The sequence below is a fragment of the Sceloporus undulatus genome, chromosome 5 (genome assembly GCF_019175285.1).
Source record: "Sceloporus undulatus isolate JIND9_A2432 ecotype Alabama chromosome 5, SceUnd_v1.1, whole genome shotgun sequence".
NCBI lineage: Eukaryota > Metazoa > Chordata > Lepidosauria > Squamata > Phrynosomatidae > Sceloporus > Sceloporus undulatus.
In genome coordinates, this window is record NC_056526.1 from 120,543,340 (window position 1) to 120,566,463 (window position 23,124).

The following is a 23,124-nucleotide window of genomic DNA, read 5'->3' on the forward strand; positions in this document are numbered from 1 at the left end:
CTACCTTTGTAGTTTAACATTTCATAGATGTTAATTGGCATTGAATGCCTTCTGCAAATTCTGTTCTTCAGTTGTGTAGAATACATCCAGTCCCACTTTAGAACAAACCTTTAGAACACTGGAAAAAAGTACCTTATACCACAATGAAATATTTGTCACTTTCACCCAGTATTGGCTACCATGACTGATGATGGCACTCCAAGCATCTCAAGAAAGGGTGTTTCCCACCATGTGCCACCTAACTTTTTTATAACTGAGATCCTGAGCAATGACCCAGTGATTTTTTCCATGCTAAGTATGCGCTCTACTCCTGAAATATGGTCTTTTTTCATTTACTCAAGATATAGCAAATGATTCTGAAGTTTTACACGCTTGGGTAGATTTTCAATTCTCTCTCTGCTGAATATCCAAAACAACAACAACAACAAAAAGAATCAGTGCCATTCAAATGAAAATACATTATTTACACAAAATGGAAGAAATAAGCATGTTTTAATATCAGTGCTGAAGTAGCTAAAATGTTACATAGTTCTCCATTTACAGAAGCAAAGAAATTCCCTTAACATTTAAACCAAGACAATGTTGACTGATTTAAATACATAATATGCAAACAGGTTTTCATACAGTTTATCTACACTGGAAAGGGTTTCTCTCATCAAAATAAGAATACAAAAATAAAGGACTTGCACTAACATATCTAAGCGTGAAATCTGACAAGCCCTGTGAACATCCATTAATTATGCCGATAGGAAATCAACTGCTGAGCTAGTTTTGGTTGTTGTTGGTTTTTTAAATGTAAAGCAGCAGTATATATATCTTCAAAATTTGCCTTTTTCTTTTAAATAATGGAAAACTAAAATGTTATTTCTCTTGTAAATATAACAAGTCAAAAACTGAACGATTCTGCAGCCTACACTTGGTCTACCTTTTATAATTCTAATGCTAAAAATCCTGAACAATGGATAGGAGTATCTTATGTTATGATATTTTTGGAATGTGGATTGTTAATTATCCAGTCCAATCCACTGCAAGCTACATGTGAAAACATCAAGTTTAGAGTACAGTACTTGTATCTTCTTCCCTCAAGCATTCCTACCATGCGCCACCTGGAATGTATTCTTAACACAGACACTATTTTAATAGGAAACTGACCCTCAATAATATTTGAAGTGGTAAATTAAGTAGAACAAGAGAGGCAGAAAAATGTGGACTCCCTTCAATTTGATGTGACAGTATTCCCCATGAAATTAATTATTAACATAGTTCAGGTTTTGAGCAATTATCTTCATCAGTCACATCTGAAAAATTTGAGGCAAGGCTGTTTGTTTAGAGAAACATCTATCAGGTTAACTAGACCTTTAAACAACTACTTGGCATTTCATGTAAAAACATGATTTTGAGAGCAAACCAACCTTTTATATTTATGTACATATTTTTATACCTGAATCAAGAATTAATTTACCAACTTTACATATACTGTTCTCTAAAACACTAACACAACTACATCAGAGATATATACTAACTCATTTAAATTAACTGGTCTTTGTGAGAATTTATATATACATAAAACAATGTCTGCCTTTCAATGATTATGACTTGAAGGATTTTTTTTCTAGGTACAAAGTAGAATTTAAACTCAAAGCTATATATAATTGACTGTTTTCATTAGTGATGAAAGATGTCTATGAGAAAAACCTAACTTTTCTGTTTGGAAATAGGATCCTGTGGGAAAACCCTCTCAGGTACATAATACTGACACTGTATTAGGAAAAGCTACTTCTGACATCATTAGAACTGTTATGTAGCCAGAGTAGTTTCATGTAATTTTAATGACTCACAAAATTTAAAATATTTAATTCTGTTTGCATTAATAACTCAATGAAGGCAAAATACTTTGGTGTGAAGCATACAAAGATGACCTTTGCATGCAAGAGGCTGCTGCAGCATGTACATCTGCTGAAGGAAGTGCAGCTAGTAGTGGGACAATGTGTTTATTGAACTTTATGGGATCAGAGTTTCCATGCATTCTTTGTCAGACAATAGACATGTTCATCTATGACAGTATCAAATCAATTTTTCCCCCAGTTCAGTTCATCAAGAGTGCTGTTAACTACTCGAACAAAATATTCAGTGGGTTCATGAAAGGAAATCCTCGCATAGTAACATGAAACACAAGAATATGATCAGGAACTGTACTTGAATGATTCCCTGCAAATCAGGCGTTTCAAATCTGTGCCCATTGCTTAGAACTGATGGGACAGAATAACAACTTGTACTTCAAAGTGATCTGTGGGTAGACTGGTTGTTTTTCTCCACAACTGGATATTAAATCCTAATTTATACAAGATAACACTCTAGCAGCTACCTATCTACCTATAATCACATGGAAATGTGCTGAAGTAAGTATTAAGATTTCAGTCACTGTAGGCAATGAACCATGCAATCATTACAACAGCAGCTCCACATATTGGCAGTACAAATATATTTTTATATTTTTGCCATACAGATTTTTCAACTTCAACCTCATCCTTTCTTCTCTTGTTCTTCCGGCGCCCTTTTAACCTGTTCTCAAAAGCCTCCAATTCAGCCTAGATGCAAAGAAAAGGTGGGCAGGGGGAGTTAAAATGGTATGCAAAGATTAAACATCACGATCCCCTCAAAAACATAATTACAGAATAATATTTGGCAAATACAACAAACAACACTGACCTTTTTACATCCTCATAAAAGCACAGCAATAGCATTTAGTACTACTGTAAATAAAACCCTTTCATTTTGTGATGAAAGACCCTCTTGTAATGAATGCTGGAAGAGGTCGTGGTAGCCAGGGAACAGCAGTTGAGTTTATTGTGTGACAATGAATCAAAAAGGGCATGTTGGTTAACAAACCATATTTGAACAGAGTGGCTGTGTTTGCATGTAACACTAAATGGTAGTTTAGCATGGATGAGCCATCACATCAGCAAAGCACTGGGCTTTAATATGCATTTCTCCCCTCTCCCTGCACCAGGCCAGCCCTGTTTTCAATGAAATACACAATAGCAATGATAGTATGCTTTTTGAGCCATATGCCTTGAAATTAGCTAATTTAGAAATTGATTCAGAATTGTTTTAAATGAGGATGCCTAGGTTTTACACCTGGCTATAGGAGGAGGGAAAATGAGGTGGGGGGGGGGGGAAATGGACAAGTCCACACTAGACATAGTCAAGTTTACTGACACTTGTCCACACAATATTAAGTCATGGTGTGGTATTACACAAACCAGGAAGGCATAATGTCATCTTAGTGGCAGTGGACACTACTATTTGGATTCCAATGAAAACACGTAATTTTTTAAAAGGTAGTGACCTAACGTATGTATTTTCCTTCACTTTAGGGATCCAAATAAGATTCCTTTCAAACTGTTAAAATATATCAGAAATAAAGGAGTTTCCCAATGCCGAAAACTTACGTTAAATAAAATTTAAACAAGACATAGAATTGTTCCCAAAGAAAGTCATAGTATTTCCCATTAGGATGGGAAGAGAGACATGTGGGTACCTGTTGCCTTCGTTTTTCCTCTTCAATGGCAGCCCTAGCTTCTGCTTCTTTCATCTGTGCAAATATAAAAAATATTTAGAAGATGCACTAGCTACAGCTTAATTGATTATTGCGGATATATAACTTATTTGAACTGGAGTACAGCTGGCCCTCTATGTCCATGGATTCTGCATCCATGAATTCAATCACTCATGGCATGAAACTATAAGGTTTTTTTTAAAAAATATATATTTAAACAAATTCCAAAAAACAAACCTTGATTTTGCCATTTTATATAAAGGACACGATTTTACTACCCTATTGTATATAATGAGTATTGCAGTGTGTGTGTGTGTCCTGGAACCAATATACAGTATCTCCTGGGGTCATGTGAACATCTGAGTCAGGCCAGGCCAGTCTTATCTCCATCAGCAGTTCGCCAAAGCTCAATTCAGAGGTTCACATGACCCCAGAAAATACCATATATTGGTTCCAGGTTCCTGACATATTCGGTATCTCCAAGGTCTTTCTTAGCCAAGCTATTTGAAATACTGAATATGTCAGGAACTGAACTTGTGACATTCCAAATGAAAGGCATGTGCTTACCATGACACTATTGTCCCCTCCCCTTCCAGAGCTCAGAGTGTTCTTCTGCTAAAAAATTAGTATCATGAACTGATGTATAAGGCAGAGGCTCATCTGCCAATGTGCCATGGTGTTCTTGAGAAAGTCATGAAACTCGGTGACTAAGATAAGCATGGTAAAGCATTGGAAAAAAGTGTGTTCTGTTTTTAAAATGATAGGAATGTGATTTGAAAAAGCTGAGCTAATTCCTGGCTAAGCTTTCCTGTCACTCCTCACACAAAGTTATTTTCCCCCCACAGTTAAAAATTGCTCCAAACAAATTTTTGCCTTCTCTGTGACAGCACATCCACATCAGGTTTGCAGGACACAAACTGAGACAGAATAACTTCACTGCACAGGTACAGATTAAAGATTCTAGACAGATGCATCCTTCAGCACCTGGGATGTATTGTGAATAAAGGAGTAACAGTGAATGGTCTTGCGGGATCAACCCAAGGTCCATGCATCTCAGAAGTCTCTTTCCAACAGTCAATCATCTCACAGAAATTGCCACTTAAAGATATAGTGCTATTCAATAGAGAGATTTCATTTAGTTCTCATGGCCAATGTCTTAATCTTACAGTAAATTAATTCCATGGAGTAATTGTGCATAGTGTAAAATACTTTTTAAAAATCCTGAGCATACTATTAGGTTCTCCTTATACACTCCCAACTGCTGTTTTATTGTATTAAGATTTTCCTCTCTATTTGCTGATTAATTTTTTTCACATTTTTATCTGAAGAAGTACTCTTTGATAGCCTAAAAACATGTTTTGCGTGAAAGCTGCTGAAATTCTACCATGTTAGCTACTCTTTAGTTTCCTTGATGTTTATGATGTCCTTTCAGAGGGCTGGTGACCATGACTGCAGAAAACATTTCACAAAATTGCTTTATGATTCCCACAAAGTACATATGACATATTTAGATCACCCATATCTATATAGATGTACTGTATATATTGATATAAAAAAATTCTAGGTTAATCAATGTCAACTGCTGCTTAGAAGATGCACTCTTAGTAAGATCTGTTGTTCAGTGTTCATTACTGTAATAATGATTCCACCAATTTATTTGTAACAAAAGTTGAGACAACAGGGCTGTTTTCCTAGACTGCCTAGATCTTATAAAAATATGTTGTGTTAGCTATCTTCCAGTCTTATGCTAAGAAGGAAGATTTAATAATAACTAATAAATTATTAAACATTGCCTTGCAAAGAAAATAGTGTTAAAGTTGAGGATGCAAAACTAAGTGAAAATAAACAGACTGTGTGGAATAAAAAAACAAACAAGAGGAGAATTGTATGGAATAGAACTCATTGAAAAAGGCCCAGGGCACCACCATGAACAGAAATTCCCTTTCAAAAGTCTTCTCTCACATTAAACTCCATCCAAACAAACAGTGTTGTAGATATGCCAAAACAGTTCATTCTTCACACTGCAGTTTATTCTTTTTACAGCACATCCCTTCTCACATCATGCCACAATCCAAGTGCAAGCAGGACCGCAAATCCTATCTTTCCCCTCCGCTCAAACACATCCCATTCTTACTACTTCAGCATAAATATAAACATCTTGATCTTCATGTAACAAAAGATATACATTTATGCTCTTAGTATATGATAGTGTAGATGTCTGTTCTATATTCCATATGTTGTTGTTAGCTGCCTTTGAGCCAACTTTGACTAATGGCAACCCTGTATATGAGACATCTCCAAGCCCCCCCTATCCTCCCCTGCTCTGCTTAGGTTTTATAGATTAAGGTCTGTGGCCTCTCTAATTGAGTATCTATCTGGTGTGTGGTCTTTCTCTCTTTCTACTGCCTTTTACCTTTCTCAGCATTATTGTCTTCTCCAATGAGTCATGCCTTCTCATGATGTGGCCAAAGCACAACAGCCTCAGAATGTTGCAGAACTTTAAGCAGAATTTTACCTGCGTGGGAAATTAACGCTATGGTCCTATAGTTGCTGCAGTCTTTTGTGCTTCCTTTTTTTGCAGATGGGGATGAACACTGAACGTTTCCAGTCTGTTGGCTACCATTTTGTTTTCCATATTTGTGGACATATTTTAGTAAACACTGGAGTTGATACTGTCTGTGAGGATTGCATTAATTCAATTGGAATAACATCTATTCCTGGGCATTTATTCTTGTCAATTTCTCTAGAATTTGAGGTTCATCTTTGTATGTTTCTTTATTCCATGTGTCATTTTTTTTATCTCTTTTACATATCTCTTTGTATGCAACCAATATTTTTGTATTTCTTCTTGGTCTTGTAATATGTTCCCCTTCTTATCATAGAGTACCCCAGGCTTTGGTTTCAACTTCCCTTTGAATTCTCTTATCCTGTGGAAAAGATCTTTTCTTCTTCATTTTTGTTATTGTCTTCTATTTCTCTGCATTGATTATTATAGGAGTCCTCTTTATCCTTGTACACATGAACAGTTGCATTCATGGTTCTGTTCCAATCTCCCCTCTTCTTCTTCTTCTTCAGTTTGAAGTGTTTCATCTGTCACCCATTGTGTCTTCTTTCTTTTTTTGGTCGCTGAAAGTATCTTCTTCTTGCATTCATCCTTGATTATGTCCAAGGCTGTTGACCATAGTTCTTCCGGCTCCCAGTTGATTATGCTTAACAGTGCAAATCTGTTTCTTACATTGTCTGTAAATTCTGTTGAGATATTGTTCAAATCATATTTTGGTATGATTATTGTTTTTGCTTTTTCAGCTTTACTCTAATTTTTGATATAAGTAGTTAATGATCTGTACCACAATCAGCACATGGTCTAATTTTGAAAGCAAGAATAAAGCTTCTCCATCTTCTGCTTCCAATTATATAGTCTATCTGATTTTTTTATTTACCATTTGGTGATTCCCATGTGTATAGTCTCCTTTCTGGTTGTATAAAACAGGTATTTGTAATGCACAGATTGCTGGCTTCGCAAAATTCTATCAGCTGCTGCTCTCCTGATTTGTTTCTTATGCCTTGTCCAAATCTGTGTATTGTTTTTTTACTCTTCTTTGCTGCCTACTTGCCTATGATTAGTTTGATGTCCTCTGTTGGTGTGTTGTCAATTTCTTTCTGGATACCTTCATAGAATCTCTCAATTTCTTCTTCGTCTGCCTCTGTAGGTGGTACATATACTTGGATTATGCCTTAAAGCCTTATTGACATGATTTGATCTGATTCTTTTTTTTTTTTAATGTATTTATATCCCGCCCTTCAGCCCTAATGGCTCTCAGGGCGTCTTACAATATTATTATTATTCAGACAGTTCCCTGGTGGAGGGAAAGGGGATGAGGTCCAGTGGTTCTTCTCTCCCTCTGAGGCTTGGACCAAGGCAGATGGATTGGAGGGAGGGCTCTTCCTTCTTCCAGGCTAGTCCTGATGGAGCTGGACCTGCCTGGTGAACTCCCTCTCAGGCCGGCAGATGGCGGTTGTGGAGGGCGGAGTCTCCTTCCTTCAGGCTTAATCCTGATGGAGCTGGACTTGCCTGGCGAACTCCCTCTCAGGCCGGCAGATGGCAGTTCAGGCTTAGTCCTGATGGAGCTGGACTTGCCTGGCCAACTCCCTCTCAGGTCGGCAGATGGCAGTTGTGGAGGGCGGAGTCTCCTTACTTCAGGCTTAGTCCTGATGGAGCTGGACTTGCCTGGCCAACTCCCTCTCAGGCCAGCAGATGGCAGTTGTGGAGGGTGGAGTCTGATTCTGTGTTGCATCCTTTGATTGTTTTGCTACAATTCTCCTTATTATGAACACTACCCCATTTCTTTGTGCCTTTTCATTCCCTGAGTAGAACACCATGTCGTTATCTGAGTGAAAGTGACCTACTGCTCTCCATTTCAGCTACCTCACCCCTAGTATGCTATTTATATGTTCCATTAAACTTTTTACTATTGCTATCTTCCCCTTGCTCATGCTTCACACATAGTATGAATATGGTATATGGCCATAACAACTATGTAGAAAAGCAGATTCCGAAAGTTGATGGTGCACACAGATAATTGTGATTTCACGCATGCTGGTTATACCATATATACTCAACTTAAGTTGACCTCATGTATAAGTTGAGGGCAGGTTTTGAGGCCAAAATTATGGGTTTTGATATGACTCATGGATACATTGAGAGTAAAATTTAGGGGCAGGTAACAAAGGATGTAAAGGATGAAACAAAGGAAGCAAAGAAAAACTATGCCAAATAACTTATAAAATTCCAGGAGGCATAACTGTTTGTGCTCACATTAAAAGCTAGGTAGATAAGAATGTAGAGGTTTCAGGTCAGGTTAGGTTATGCTCTTGCCTTTCATCAGGAGATTGTTCCTTTTTAAATAAGAGTTACAGTGCAATACTTACACTGACCTGTGGATAAGTCAACTCTTTTTTAGGTCAATTTTTTGACTAAAACTTCTAGACTTATACATGAGTATATACAGTAGTTAACAGAAGGAAGGAATCATTTTGTTGCTTCAAGCTCCCTCTGTATTATTATTTTGCAGAGTACAATTAGAAAGAAAAACTGGAGCAGTGACATTAATGTACAGATAGTTTATAGTCCTACAACCAGCATGTATCATATACCTATCAGTTCAGAGCCATAATTTTTGCATACATCAACATATTTCAAAAACTATGCCATCTCTTTTTGGAACCTTACAAAATTCTATGCTAGTTGAATATAATAGATCCAAGAATGTAAAATAACTCATTTTAGTATAATAGTGATCTGACGTCCTCCCATTGAATAAGCTTATACCACCCCTACAAAAAGATTCAAGAGATATTCCAAACTGAAACAAAAAGGCAGACAGCAAGAGGCAATAATAATTGTTAGAACATTATTCTATCAAAACATGCAATGTAGCTTATAGTCTTAACAATTTATCATAAACGCAGAGACAATGACATTATATATCCCAGAACAAAATTTAACATATAACAGCTGTTGAACATGAATATCTCATTTAATTGTATTTCTTGCCCAATCATCCTGGAAAATAATTCTGCACTTACTTCTCTCTCTGGAAGCAATGAGAATATATTATAAGCACAAGAGACAAGTTACCTCAGAAGCTTTCCGTTTCATTTCCTTGCATACTGCGTCACATTCTAATGAAACCTGGCCTTCTTGAAGCTTACTACACAGCACTTCCTAGAAGCAAAGTTTTTAAAGTTAAAAAAAACCCATACATGATTTTTTTCATATGTCTGACAGCAAAACATACATCTCCAAATAATGTTTAATATAGGAACAACAAATTATCTCTTGATATTCATTGTACAACCCATTTTGTTCTCACCGTAACTGGAGTACAAATCAAATCACTGTCACCATTAGATGCTCTCATACATAATATTCATTTATGCCCACCTTATCCATGGATTTTTTTTATCCACAGATTCAAGCATCCACAGCTTTAAAACATTTTTAAAAAGTATAAATTCCAAATAGCAAACTTTGATTTTGCCATTTTATATAAGGGACACTATTTTGTTATGCCACTGTATTTAATGGGATTTGAGCATCCATGGATTTTGTTATCCATGGGGGTCCTGGAACCAAACCTTAGCGGATAACAAGGGCCTACTGTAATAAGAACAGTTTTTCTCTGAAAAAAAAGAGAAGCTACTGAGTGCCAATATAATATTCTATGAACCATACCCAATGAGATCGCCATCATTACTTTCTTTACTACTTATTTTACTTAACCAAAGGGTAAACTCTTGGATGCATAAATTGTATAAGGTCACCACTGCTGTTGAACTCCATCTACAAGTGATTTATGATGCTTCAATCATGCAGTATCTTAAAGAAGTGTTCACACACATGTAACATTGCCACATTTTGTTGTAATACAACCTGGAGTTGGAATAAATTTAATTGGTGTAGTTACCACGTTTATTAATAGTAACTCTAAAAGAGCTGGAGGAACTGGCAGCTGAATCAGGAGAAACTGTCCAGGGGACAACAATTCAGGTGGAGTCCTGAGAAGAAAGCTACTGCTAAAAATATCAATATCAAATCTTGTTTGGAATTTGCAAAAGGGCATGTGGAAGACACAGCAAACATGTAGAAAAAGTGTTCTAGCCTGATAATGCCAAAATTGAACTTTAAAGATTTGTAGCATAATGCTATGTCAGAACTGAGGACAAGACAGATGGAGCCATATATAGGGGAATTCTAAAGGAGAACATGTTTCCATTCTGAGACAAAGTGGAAGTTCACCTTTCAGCAGGGAAATGACCCTAAACACACAGAATAGCACTGGAGTGGTTTAAAAAATGACCATGAATGTATTAGAATAGCCCCAGACAAAACCCAGATCTCAGTCTAGCTGAGAATTTATGGCAAAACATGAAAAGTTGCAGTCCGCTAATGGTCTACATACAGAGACAGAGCCATTTTATCAGGAAGAATGGGCAAAATTTGCAGCAACCAGATGTGCAAAACTAATAAAGATTTAAGTTAAAACCACAGCATTAATTACTACCAAGTGATTTTTATCAAGTGCTAACTGATGGGATGAATACCTATTCAAACAGCAAGTTCCAGTTTGTGGTGGTATTGTGATGTGCCTTCAAATTGTTTCAGACTTATGACAACCTTAGTGACCCTATATTATTATTGCAAGATTTGTACAAAGCCCTTGCCTTTGCCTTCCTCTAAAGCTGCGAGAGTGTGACATGCTCAAGATCATCCAGTGGATTTCCATGGCTGAGCAAGAATTCAAACCCTGGTCTCCAGAGTTGTAGTCCTATGCTCAAACCACTATATCACTCGGTCTCTCGGCTTCTGTTTATTTAACTTTTGTGCCACAATAAAAATACTTTTCACTTTCACAGTGTTGAATATTCTATATACATCAAGAGATAACAATGACAATTAAATGAATTTCAATTCCAGGTCACAACACAACAAAAAATAGACAAGTCAAAAGAGGTGGGGTGAATACTTTTGTAAAGTACTATAACAGTAGTGGACAAATCAATGTTCTAATTCAGAAATATAACTGTCTTGGGTAATCTTCTCAATGGAGGTTTCTGCCTTGTTTTCTCATGGGTTTTTCCAGTAAAATCTGTGTAGCAAAGAATTACAGTTGTCCCTCCATATTCGCTAGGGTTAGGGGAACAAGACCCCCGTGAATATGGAAAAACCACAAATAACAAAAACACTATGTTTTTACCTGAAGGACACATCTCTAGGAATCCAGTGCAACTCTGTAGTCAATGTCCAACATACACTGACCATAGAATGGCACAGGAGTAGCTACAAATGATCTTTCAGTGCAACTTTTGGTTAAAGCTGACCACAGAGTTGCACTGGAGGACCTAGACAGTCGTAGAGAGAACATATTAATGAAATCTGTGAATAATCAAATCCGCAAATATCAAATCCGCAAATATGGAGGGATGACTGTATAATAGGTTTTTTAGATTTAAAAAAAACCTTTCAGAAGACGCCTCACCACTGAAAAAGAACTACTTTTTTAACGTATGTGATAAAATCATACATGCCAGATTGGTCATCACTGTTAACAGTATATTGGATTACATTTTATTTACAGAAGTTACTCCATTTCATGTGCCTTGCTTGTACTCTAATAGTCTATGCATTAATGAGCACAATGCAATGTGATAAATAAAATGATTTCTTTAAGCCCTGTTTTGATACCCACACTAAGCAATAACAAAAAATGCATACATAGTGTCAAAGGATCTTTTTTCTATGTCACAAGACTTTACTGCTTTAGGTTACAATTACATAAAACAGACTCCCTTAAAGTATAGTACAATCCTACATTTCACTAGGAATTGAATAGCTGCTTTTCTTTAGTGTCATTCAATAATAAATGGAATTAGTTAAGCTCCCGACATCTAGCTGGATTGTTCTAGGCAGAAATTTTATGATTGTAAGCCACCTTTTCAGCCTGTGAGGTGGAAAAACAGGAATACAAATAAACACAATATAACCTTCCCAAAATGCATTACTAAGCACTTATGGTTTTATGAGTTTATTCTCATTAGGGCACCATACTCTGGTATTTTCCAAAGCACTTTTAATATACTACAGATCAAAATGATGAAAAGAATCTTTGAATCACAAATGCTGCACGATTACTTCTTGATATTCTTTTCAGATCTGTATTACTAATCCAGTTACTTTTACTAGTCGACCTACTTTTAAGGTGCTCATTCTTGAAACTCTGGTAATGACTGTACGTTTCTTAAAGGAGAATATCTACTCAAGTACAAATACACCATGGATGAGGTTGCATTGTAAATATCACTTTGTAGCGGCTTATAAAACAAATGTCAAAATAATTTAAAGATTATTTTAAATAAAGCTTTGTAACAGGTGTGGGGAAAGTGTAGCCCCCAGGGATACTTTGTAGCATTTTCTGAATTTTGGTTTCACCAGCAAAGAACTGCTGAGTGTGTGGGGTACAATTTTTTCAAATTTTTGCCACCCAGCCTGATCTAAAATGGACACGAGAAGACCAAAACCATGGCAAAATCACCTGTCCCCCATGCACCATAGAGGATTTGGGGGGGGGGGGATCAAATAGCCAGGCAGCCCTAAGGGCCTAAAGAGATCTCTGAAGCCCCACAGTTGCCCATCCCTACTCTATAGGAATGCCAATGGGCTAATAGACCGTTCCATCAGCAGAATTCACTCTTTTCTTCAATGTCCAAGAAAGCTCCATGACAATTTCTAAAATTTCTAAAGTATAAGGATAAGTTTACCACTTATATGTGCTGGAGCTACATAATTTGATTTATGACCACAGCATCTGCTTACCTTGACTGATTTGAGCTGCCTTGCTTTTAGCACTCCTGGAGAGATAATCATTCATTTTTGGGCAAATGTGCATGCTTTCCATGTACATACTACTATTCAGAATCTGGCCCACAACAGACCTGTTTTAGTTCACTGTCTATGGCTGCACCTACCCTGCAGAAATAAAGCAGTTTGATATCACTTTAACTGCCAGGTTTCAATGCTATAGAATCCTGAGATTTGTTGTTTGGTGAGGCGCCAGAGCTCTCTAACAATCCCAGAATCCCATAGCACTGGGCCATAGCAGTTAAAATGGTATCAAACTGTTTTATTTCTGCAGTGCAGAGAAGACCTATGTCTCTGTGAAGCCAAAATGGTAAAACCAGCCTATAATACTGAAGTCATGTGTCTAGTTTTTTCACTTTCCACTAATTTTCTGTTAATTTTACTTGAAGCAAATGCTTAAATTCTTCCTTCAATGAAATGGACTTTAAAGACTTTTGCGTGACTGGGAACCAACCAGTCAATGTCTTCTGATTTTAAACACTGGCTTTCCGACAGAAACTATGCCCACAGTATGTTGATTTAAGCCTTGTATTCAGGAGACAATAAAGATACAAAGATCAGCTCCACAAGAGAAAGTCTAGTCAGCAGTGTGTAGGAGAAAAATAGGGAGTGGGGAAAAGTGGGAATGAAAAGCACACACACATATGGTAAAAAAAAAATCCCAAAATAGTCCCAAAATGGAGGATACGATTAAGCATACATACCAAAGCTAAAAAAAAACCCCATGACATTGTATATTATTTAACCTTTTTACTATACAATTGTATATTACATTTATAATGATTCTCTTCAGAATAACGGAAGTTCCATTAAAAAAAGCATGCTCTCTGGCAAAACACAGTAATAATGTCATGTAAAGGGAAACCATTTATCCATTATACTGTCTACTTCAGGGGTGATGATGACACCAGAGTTGCACTGAGATGTGGAGAATGTCTGCTGTAAAATGCATTAGGGATTCACAAGTTTAACAACTGTTCTTGGCCCAATTTTTTTTATGTAATTAAATATGCTTTTTCCTGATCACTTGTCAGGAAAATGTATTTCCTCTCCTACACCATATATTTCCCAGAAGAATTATGAAGTCTGAGCACGTTTAGCACAATTAATTGCACAATGATTTCTCTTAAGTCTATTATTTCTAAGTGACAGTCTTTAACCTACAGCCCCTAATTTTGGAAGCCAAAGTTTACCCTAGCAAATTTTACTTCTACCACTGCTGTTCATTGAAATTCTGACTTTGTGAAGATTCAGTGTTCTGAAAGTGGGACCCGCTGAATTTTCTTTTAGTTATCAAATTAAGATATTTTTATTCTCTATGTCATTTTTATATTTTGTTTTAACTACTGGAAGGATATTATATTTTAAACAATGGTCATAAACGGTGAGATTATGTTAAAGCTGCACTGATGTACTTACACAGCTGAGAGCTAGGTCAGTGACAGGAGAAAATGCTTTGGATGGTAGCTTTGGCCAGCACAAACCAAGGATAATCAGTAATGAGACCGATTATAAGGGGTGGAATTGTCCCCATCTGCTGAATGACTTGTAAAGTGGCCCACTTCACTATAAGCAAACAGAGAGCTGCTTGTAAAAAAGGGTATGGATATCCCCTTACACAAACTCATAAAAAAAGACAGCCACCAGTGCAACTAGGAATTACAGTCGGCCCTCTCCTTATGCGAGGGATCCATTCCGGATCCCGCCGCGTAAGGCGAATTCCACCTATGCTCAAGCCCCATTGGAAACAATGGGGCTCGTGCACGGCGGTGCGGCGGCGCACAGGGTGCCACGGGCGCACGACCCCATTCAATTGAATGAGACACGCCGCCCCTTCTGCCCCGCGTACTCCCCGCGGCTTGAGCATGTACGCTCAAGACCGCGTACGGCGCGCCCGCATATGGCACGGGCGCGCTGTATATTGGCATTGTGTCCCAAAAGGAGTCCAGCCAAAACATCACTCTGTTGGTTTAAATGACATTTCTGTTATTTATTCTTATTAACTTACTGTTCTTTTCTGTTTTCTTTTAATTTGCACTGTAAGTTGTCTTTGCATAAATGTTTTAAAGGATAGTATACAGATGCCTGAAATATAATAAATAAAATAAACTCAATTATACAAGTAAAACATAAAGGAAAAAAGTGCACGAGGGCATGAAGTTTACCTTTTTGAGCCTTTTGCAAGGACAGCGGACTTTCACCTTTTGGTTGCAATTCTTAGGACAGTCACCTGGATGGCAGATTTCTTTACATCGATGCCCACAGGACAACTATAACATTTGGAGAAGGGAGAAAATGAAGTATAAAACCTCCTGTGAATTGAATGTCACACAAAACACTATTCAAGTCTGCTAAATAAAGGCTTAGTTTCCATTGACTTACTATTTACTCTTTACATATTAAGAGTATCCATCAAGATCCACCATGAAACTTGGGGCTTGTCTGCACAGGCCCAAAATCTCATGGTTCTGCCAACCTCATGTTGTTCCAAAATTCCACATTCTCCCAGCCTTCTAAGAAGCAGAGCCCTCCCTCCAGTCCATCTGGTGCCATCTGGCCATGGCGGGAGAGATACAAGCTCAGCTCCATCGGGCCTGGCTTAGATTAAGAAGCAGAGCCCTCCCTCCAGTCCATCTGCCTTGGTCCAGGCCTCAGAGGGAGAGAAGAACTGCTGGACCTCATCCCCTTCCCCACTACGATTCTCATCTCCTTTTGTGTCATGTCTTTTTAGATTGTAAACCTGAGGGCAGGGAACCGTCTAATTAAAAATAATAATAATTGTGAGCCACTCTGAGAGCCCTTAGGGCTGAAAGGCAGGGTACAAATAGCATAAACAAACAAACAAACAAACAAACACCATGGCTAGGATTGGGCTGGATCTTGGCAGACTGGATGTGGATCCAGTGGATCTGGCCTAATCCTGGAGTAAACAAGGCTTAAAGGGAGTCAAATTGACTCACCATTTGCCATGGAGTACCTGGAAACTCTGTGGCAAACTTCAACTGTTTAGATGTCCCCCACGCACTCTCTACCTTCCTGTGCCATCACCCTTCTCCAGAGGCTTCCCTGTCACAGCATCTGAGGTGGAAGCAGGGCACATGGCCACATGGTCACAGCCAGGAGCTCCATTTACACACCAGATGCAGTGATCGAGGGGGGGGGTGTTCATCAGTAGGATTGACAGCACAGAAGTCAAGGAGCACACGCTGGTAACCAGTCCTCAAGCTGGGAGAGGCATGTAAACACCCACCCATCCCCACACTGGCCCGGGGACTGACCAGGGTTAGCACCCAGGCTGGGATAGCACAGGCTGAGCCCATGCAAACCTGGCCCATCTGCTCCACCCCTTATGAAAATGCATCCCAATAGCGCTAATGCCACAGGTTGGTCTTTAACATTTGCACGTAAGGGTAACCAAAGAATTACTGTAGTCACAAATATTTCTTTGTGGCATTTTTTTAAAAATCCTTGTTTTTGTAATTATAATATCAACATTTTAGGTGTTTTTTTAAAAGATCAGATGTTTGGGAGGAAAAGAATGACAAATAGTTTCTTGTAATAAGACTATTTATCTCACAATGTTTAGAAATATGGACACTATATGCTGCCTTCCAAGACAATAGTCTAATTATTGGTCATGCACACACAATTTTCCTCTGTTCAGTACAAACTTTATATTTCTTCTGTTTCATCAAAGTGCTATAGTTATATTACATAGCAACATGCAATCTCAGATAATGTAGCAAATGTATGACAGTGTGTTTTGTGAATATGTAACATTTATAATACATTCTGCATATGTATTTAAGGAATTTTACAGGGCAGTATTTAGTCCGTGTAATAAAAACATTTCTTGTAAAATGCTGAAGTTTTTTAATAATGTCTGTTGCAGTATCAGAGCTTACTTACTCCCTAAAGCAAAGGGAAATGTGATACTAACAAAAGTAGCACTTCTACCAGACAATGAAAGCATTTTCTATCTCATGTAATTTTGTAGTCAAAACAAAACTCTCAGACTTTCCAAGACTTGAAATTTTAAGTTAATGCTTATACCATTTAAACATTGAGACTAGATTTTTTTCATAATTTCCTAAGTAATAACGCTTTAAAATTTGAGCTTGCAACAGACTACAAACAATACCAATTTTGACAACTTATAGTCTAGTAACTATGGGTTTTTCTGCATCTCCTAGTCAATATTATTAACTTCAGATACATCTGATGCAGAGTAGGGGTGTAATAATTTAGGTAAGCTAGATGTCATTCAGACAATCAGTTAGTAAAACACAATTCATAGACCTGTACTGCACCAGCACAGTCAAAAGCTGTATTTTTAAAAGAAGCAATTGACTGCAACATATAATCCAAGGTGACATTGTGGTGTATGTCAAGGTGCACTTCTCAAATGGTATACAGCTTTCAGCCTTGTTAGGATGCAGGAGGCATCAAGAAATGAGAACATTTTACAGAGAATGCATTGGGAAGGGAGGAGAGAAAGAAAAAGTGAAGGAAGAAGGCTGACAGTCAGATCTGACTAGTGGTAACACCACTGCTACCGATATATATGAACAATTTATTCATAAAAGCAATGCAACATGTGTATATAATATGAATGCACATGACTGTAGCCCATGCTTCACCAAAAGAAAAAAAAAGGATCATTTTGGGGTGTATTTTTTTCCTTGCAAGGGGAGCAGACTCAATCTTGTTTGAATTTACATGAGCAGTTTTTAAAGATTACATTGATCGCTGACCCCAGAACTGACAAAGTGAGGATTTAAAGAAAGAGTCATTTATGAATGAAAAAATTAACAGCAGGTCATATGTTTTAAGTGGGTCCTGGAAAGAGTTACTTTTTGAACTATGAGTTTCACTGTCTTATCAGCATTTTTCTGTGAGATGAAGATTACAAAAGCATCTTTTCCAATCATTGATCCTAACTATCTAATACTTGAGGTCCACCAAAGCACCACTCTGTATCATCATCAGTTTAAATATTAAGTGGAGACATTTGGTCAGTTGAATTTTTCATGTTAGATTCAAACTCTTATGCCATTCATACTGTAAGAAAAGCCTGAATAAGAACCAGGTGAAGGTCATATAAAAAAGCACAGTATAATACATTGTTTTATCAAACCAAATGAGAATGAACTTCATTTTTAAGCATGTTCCATTCTCTGGTGTGAAGCAGTGATCCAGTATCCAGACTGGGATCAAAATTGGTTGAAACTAAAACATGGGAAGGGGATTTTGGATAGGATCTTAACAGCTGCCAAGGGTGGATGTAATACATACGAGATGGATTTTTTAAAAACCAAGCATACAAAACACAACTTGATTCTAAGTAGGTCTACTATTTCCAGACTGCTAGAAAAAGCTCAATTCCATGCAAGTTTCTTGGTCTTTATATAGATCATATAAAGTCGACCTCATGTATAAGTCGAGGACAGGTTTTAAGGCCAAAATTATGGATTTTGATATGACCCATGAATAAATCGAGGGTAAAACTTAGGGGGATGTAACAAAGGATCTAAAGGGTGAAAGAAAGAAAACAATGCCAAAGAATTTAGAAATTTCTGGCAGGCATAACTGTTCATACTAAAGACTGGATGGATGAGAATTGAGGGGGTATATGTGCTTCTAAAATAGATTATGCTCTTGCCTTTCACAAGGGGATGGTTCCTTTTTAAAAAATAAGAGTTAAAGTACAGTACTTACACTGACACATGGATACGTCGACCCGAGTTTTTTGGGTCAGTTTTTTGATCAAATTTTCTAGAATTATACATGATATCAAAGTGGATGATAATCTTCTTTTCTCTCCCCCCCCCCCCCCGGCCATCAGTGTATGGCGCAAAGTAACAACAAAAATGCTTACAACAAAAGTTCTCCAACAAAAATATGGGAACACTTGCAAATTGGAATGCGCTTATTATCATTTTAGTATCCACTATACCAGTGTTTGGCAAGTCATATGCAATAATAATGCACTACATTTTTAAAAGCAGAAAATAATTTGCTTTGTTATTATTTACTTTTCCCCAACGAGAGTCAATAACATAAATAAGAAGCAAAAAGGACTGGTAACACCCAACTGATGTGATGTGAAAAAGATGAGTCTCAGGATACTGAAAAAAGAAACTATTTTATTCAGTGCTATTTGGTAGACTATCAGCTGCCAGGCATAAACTTTGAAGACACTCTTTTCAGAATCTGCACAGGTTGATTTTAAAATTGTATTCCTCTGAACAAGGCCATAAAACATTGCAAGGCCACAATACTTTGGGCTATTTTCAAGAATAAAATCATTTTTTCAACACCCTGAGACTTTGTTTTTTTCCTACAAACACAATAACATAAATAGCCTACCTCTTTTGGACACTGATTTTTGCAGGAACTCAGCTCCTCTTTTTCCTTTAGGTCAGCAGAAGTGATTTTTCTACAGAAATAAAATCAAATATAGAAAGTTTTATCATTTTGAAAAGAAAAGCAATTACTACGAAGTTAAATCACCCATGGATTTTGACCAGTGTCAAAACAGATTTAACCCTCCCCCCCCAAAAAAAATCTATGCTGAAACCAGAAGACATATAGGCAGAGAAAAGAAGAGTTTGCAAAGTTAGCAATGAATAAGAATGACTAAAAAGACAGTTTATGAAATTGCTATTTGAAACTTCATATCCCAAGAGAAAGCAACAAAAAATCCTTGGATCACATCAAATATGTTTAGTATATACCAACTTAGACAGGCAAGCCAGTCTAACTACCGGCAGAGGAAAAGGCCATTAGTCCTGAATATGTCAACCTTGGTATTCATTTCAAACCTTACCGGGGCAACACATTACTAATACAAAATCGAAGCAGAATGCCAACACCAATCTGCAAGATGGTGGTAAAAAACTGGCTCTACTATTTCCTTAGCTTTGATCTGAGACAAACATTGTTCTTATCGTCTAATCTGTCAAATGGTTAGACTCACACTGTTTAACTGTGATGCAAGGCAAATCCTAAAAAAAAATCTACCATATATCTTTTTGATATGCTGTCCTTGTAATCCCCTTCATGCCTGCCTTTCACTGCAGAGGACCTACATGTGGTGAGGCTCTAGGATAAATCTCTTCTGATAGACCTAAGTGTGTTGGACAACTATAGGTTGCTATTTCAACTTGATACTGTAGGTATTAACATTAGACGTGGCATGTGTGCACACAGAGTTTCAGCCACTGAAGAGTTCACATTTGCAAAGATTTCTTGTATCTGTTTCTAATAAGGAAGGAAAATCTGTCCTAATGCAGCAACATATATGCCGTACAGTAATATCTGAAATGTCCAAAATTGAAGGCAAGTCTCCTTTAATAACATACATGCATTCAATGTAAAGACTTGTGAGTTTGCAATGACACTTTATCCGAATCATCTGGGCACATGATGGGCATTCTCCAGGGTGGCAAGGCAAAGGGCAAGAGTGGGGACAACCCAGTGGTCGTGGCTTTGAACATTCTTCTTCACACTGAGAACACTCTGGACCTGCCTGGCAAAAAAATAAAATTAAAATTAAAATGATGAAATTCTTTGTTTCTTGTACAGTACATTTTTTGAAGGCGTATTTGCACTTTAAAAAAAATCCCCTTTTAACTGGCATTTTCTTCTTTTCAAATGACAGGCTCCTAAAATACTAGCTTGGATCCCGTGTGTGTGTGCACACGTGTGTGTATTAGAGAAGAAACTGGCAGAGGAAGGAGGCAGTCTTCCTGCTTTCCCCCATACATATTTGACCTGCTGAAATGCCTCTTTTGAATGAGGCTGGGAGAGGAGTCCATTGTGTAAACCACTGAACCCAGGTCATGGGAAAGATTTCAGGTTTTGGGGGAAATGTCATTTTTTTATTTAAAATCAACATGCAAAACAAACAAGCAAATACCTACACCCAATAATTTTAGATACTTCCTCCAATACATATTGTATCCTTATCTGTGCTGATTTAATAATAATAGCCATCATTTGGTGTGTGTGTGTGTTTAATTACAATTCCCAGAACCCCACAGTAAGCAGGTAAGTTCTCCAAGTTCTGATAATATCTAATAATATCAAATCAAAGCAACATACTGGTCTTACCATCTTACATGTATATCTCTGTGATTTTCCTACAAAGACCAGATAGATAAAAGCATGCCAAGAACTGAATAACAAACATGATTCCCTCTAATAGTAAACCAGTGTGGTTAAATGTCTATTACTTTGGAAGCAAAACAGTACGCCCAAAGTGTCATATAATGGTTTTATACATGCAAGGGAATTCCTCAGGCACACACAAGTAAAAATGTTCATGGGCTAAAGAAAAATTCCAAACATAGCAAAGCAAGGAACTATGACTTTCAGGACCTAAACATAATCCTAACAGATGTTGAGCCTATAGAAGTAAGAAATGTTGCAGTAACTCACTACACTGTATAGAAAATGGTGCACCATCTGTGGCCTGCACAAGATTACCTCCCCATTTTGTCCACATTATCTCCACCCCTCATCCCCCAGGTACAAATGCCAGTAAAATGATCTGGTTTAGGGCAGACAGGCAGCTCAGTGCCAAGTTCTTCATCACTTTATAGCATAATGAAAAAGAGGAAAGTATCCTTTGCAAGTCATAAAGAACATTTCTCTCCAAGAAGCTGTTGGAGTGGATTCCTTACTAATGGCTATGCTGGCTAAGGCTACTGGGACTTGTAGTTGAACAGCATCTGGAGGGCATCCATGATTCACAACCTGCATCTAGCTGGTGTGTTAATCAAAATTTGTATACAGCAAGGGAAGGGAAAGCAGATCAGAAATTGAGAATTGTGCTGGTCTTTGACCAGATGAACTGAACTGAAGTTGAGAATGTTGAGACTTTATCAAATTTGTCAAATTCAGTAATGTGCAATTTAATCAGTGTTCCATTTGAAAACTCATTTTGACACATACTTTGATGCAATTTTCAAAGTATACAAAATAAGGGCATAAAATAGTACATGATTTGGTTATCTCAGTGTGCACACAGAGCAGCACCAGTGACTGTACTGTGCAACCAGCCAACTTGCTCTCTCAAAGTCATCTGGGGGGCTTGTTTCAAAGTAAAGTCTCAAAATATGGAAAGTTTTTCAGGCTGGAATGAAGTTTAGTATGAAACATATTATAGAATATTAGCTGTCAGGAGGAAAAGAAAATGGAAAACTGGGATGCCTCTGATAACAATGGCCTGCTGAAGAACAGACTATTTGCTGGCAGTGGAGACAGATGCACACCTATTTGGAGGGAAGGATAATTTGCAAGATTTCGTTACAGGTCCAACTTGGGTTTTTTAAAAAAAAATCCATTAGTCAAACTAGTTTGCACCAATTTACAAAAAGATAATGAGAACAGAAGCTGACATAAGGTGGAGACTGAGCAAGGAAATTTTAATGTCACCAAATGCCAGCTCGCAGAAAGGTTAACATGAATAAAATTGTTATGCAATTCTGAGTATGACATTTGAACACAAAGAAAGCACTCCTTTATTGCTCTTCACCTGCAAAGTACTGGGCAAACATTAATTTAAGTCATGAAGGTGCCCCTGCTCAAAATGTATTGGATGAGCTCAAACAGGAAATAACTGTGTTAGAACGTATTCTGATTTTAGTTTCTTCCAGAAGCATGAACAACAGCAAAAACACAAATTCTTTATCAATAAGAACCTCCTAGTTTTGTATTTGCACAATCTTTTGAACAAATAATGTTTTGGGACAGGAGCCTGTTCTACAAATAGCTAATAATTATACAGTTTACATAGGCAAATACACAACCATCATAGTGTACAATCTTTAAAGGTTAAATATCTTTATTTGTATCTACTGTAACCAGGTTTAAAATTATTTCAGCTTGGTAATTCACTTAACAGATTCTAACCTACTTTAGTACGCTGTCCAGGAAACAAGTGCCATTTCCTCGAGTGTTTTAAATTAAAAGAAGCCTCATTAGGGAATGACAGTTATTTAGAGACACATATACATAAACCAAGCTGAGCAGCTTTTGGCTTTCATTCATAAGACAAGCTTGCCAAAATTCTGTTCAGCTCCCACATCCCTAACCTTAAACTGAACACATTTTTTTTAAAGTTTCAATACAGAAGCTATTA

At 37.3% G+C, this 23,124-nt stretch overlaps 1 protein-coding gene across 3 annotated transcripts in view; it reads right to left on the reverse strand.

Annotated features, from left to right (window-relative positions):
- Positions 1-473: 473 nt before the first annotated feature.
- Positions 474-23,124, reverse strand: part of NFXL1 (nuclear transcription factor, X-box binding like 1) — a 63,243-nt gene continuing 40,592 nt past the window's right edge. For 2 of the 3 annotated variants that reach the window (XM_042468616.1, XM_042468617.1), the window contains 6 exons: positions 20,342-20,508; positions 19,347-19,416; positions 15,143-15,247; positions 9,198-9,284; positions 3,542-3,595; positions 474-2,588 (listed from right to left, as the gene is read on the reverse strand). In XM_042468616.1, coding sequence (XP_042324550.1) covers positions 2,415-2,588; positions 3,542-3,595; positions 9,198-9,284; positions 15,143-15,247; positions 19,347-19,416; positions 20,342-20,508 — 657 coding nt within the window. In that variant the 3' untranslated portion in view covers positions 474-2,414. Of the gene's footprint in view, positions 2,589-3,541; positions 3,596-9,197; positions 9,285-14,985; positions 15,063-15,142; positions 15,248-19,346; positions 19,417-20,341; positions 20,509-23,124 lie in introns of all 3 variants that reach the window. The other variant, XR_006104092.1, reaches the window with a different exon arrangement.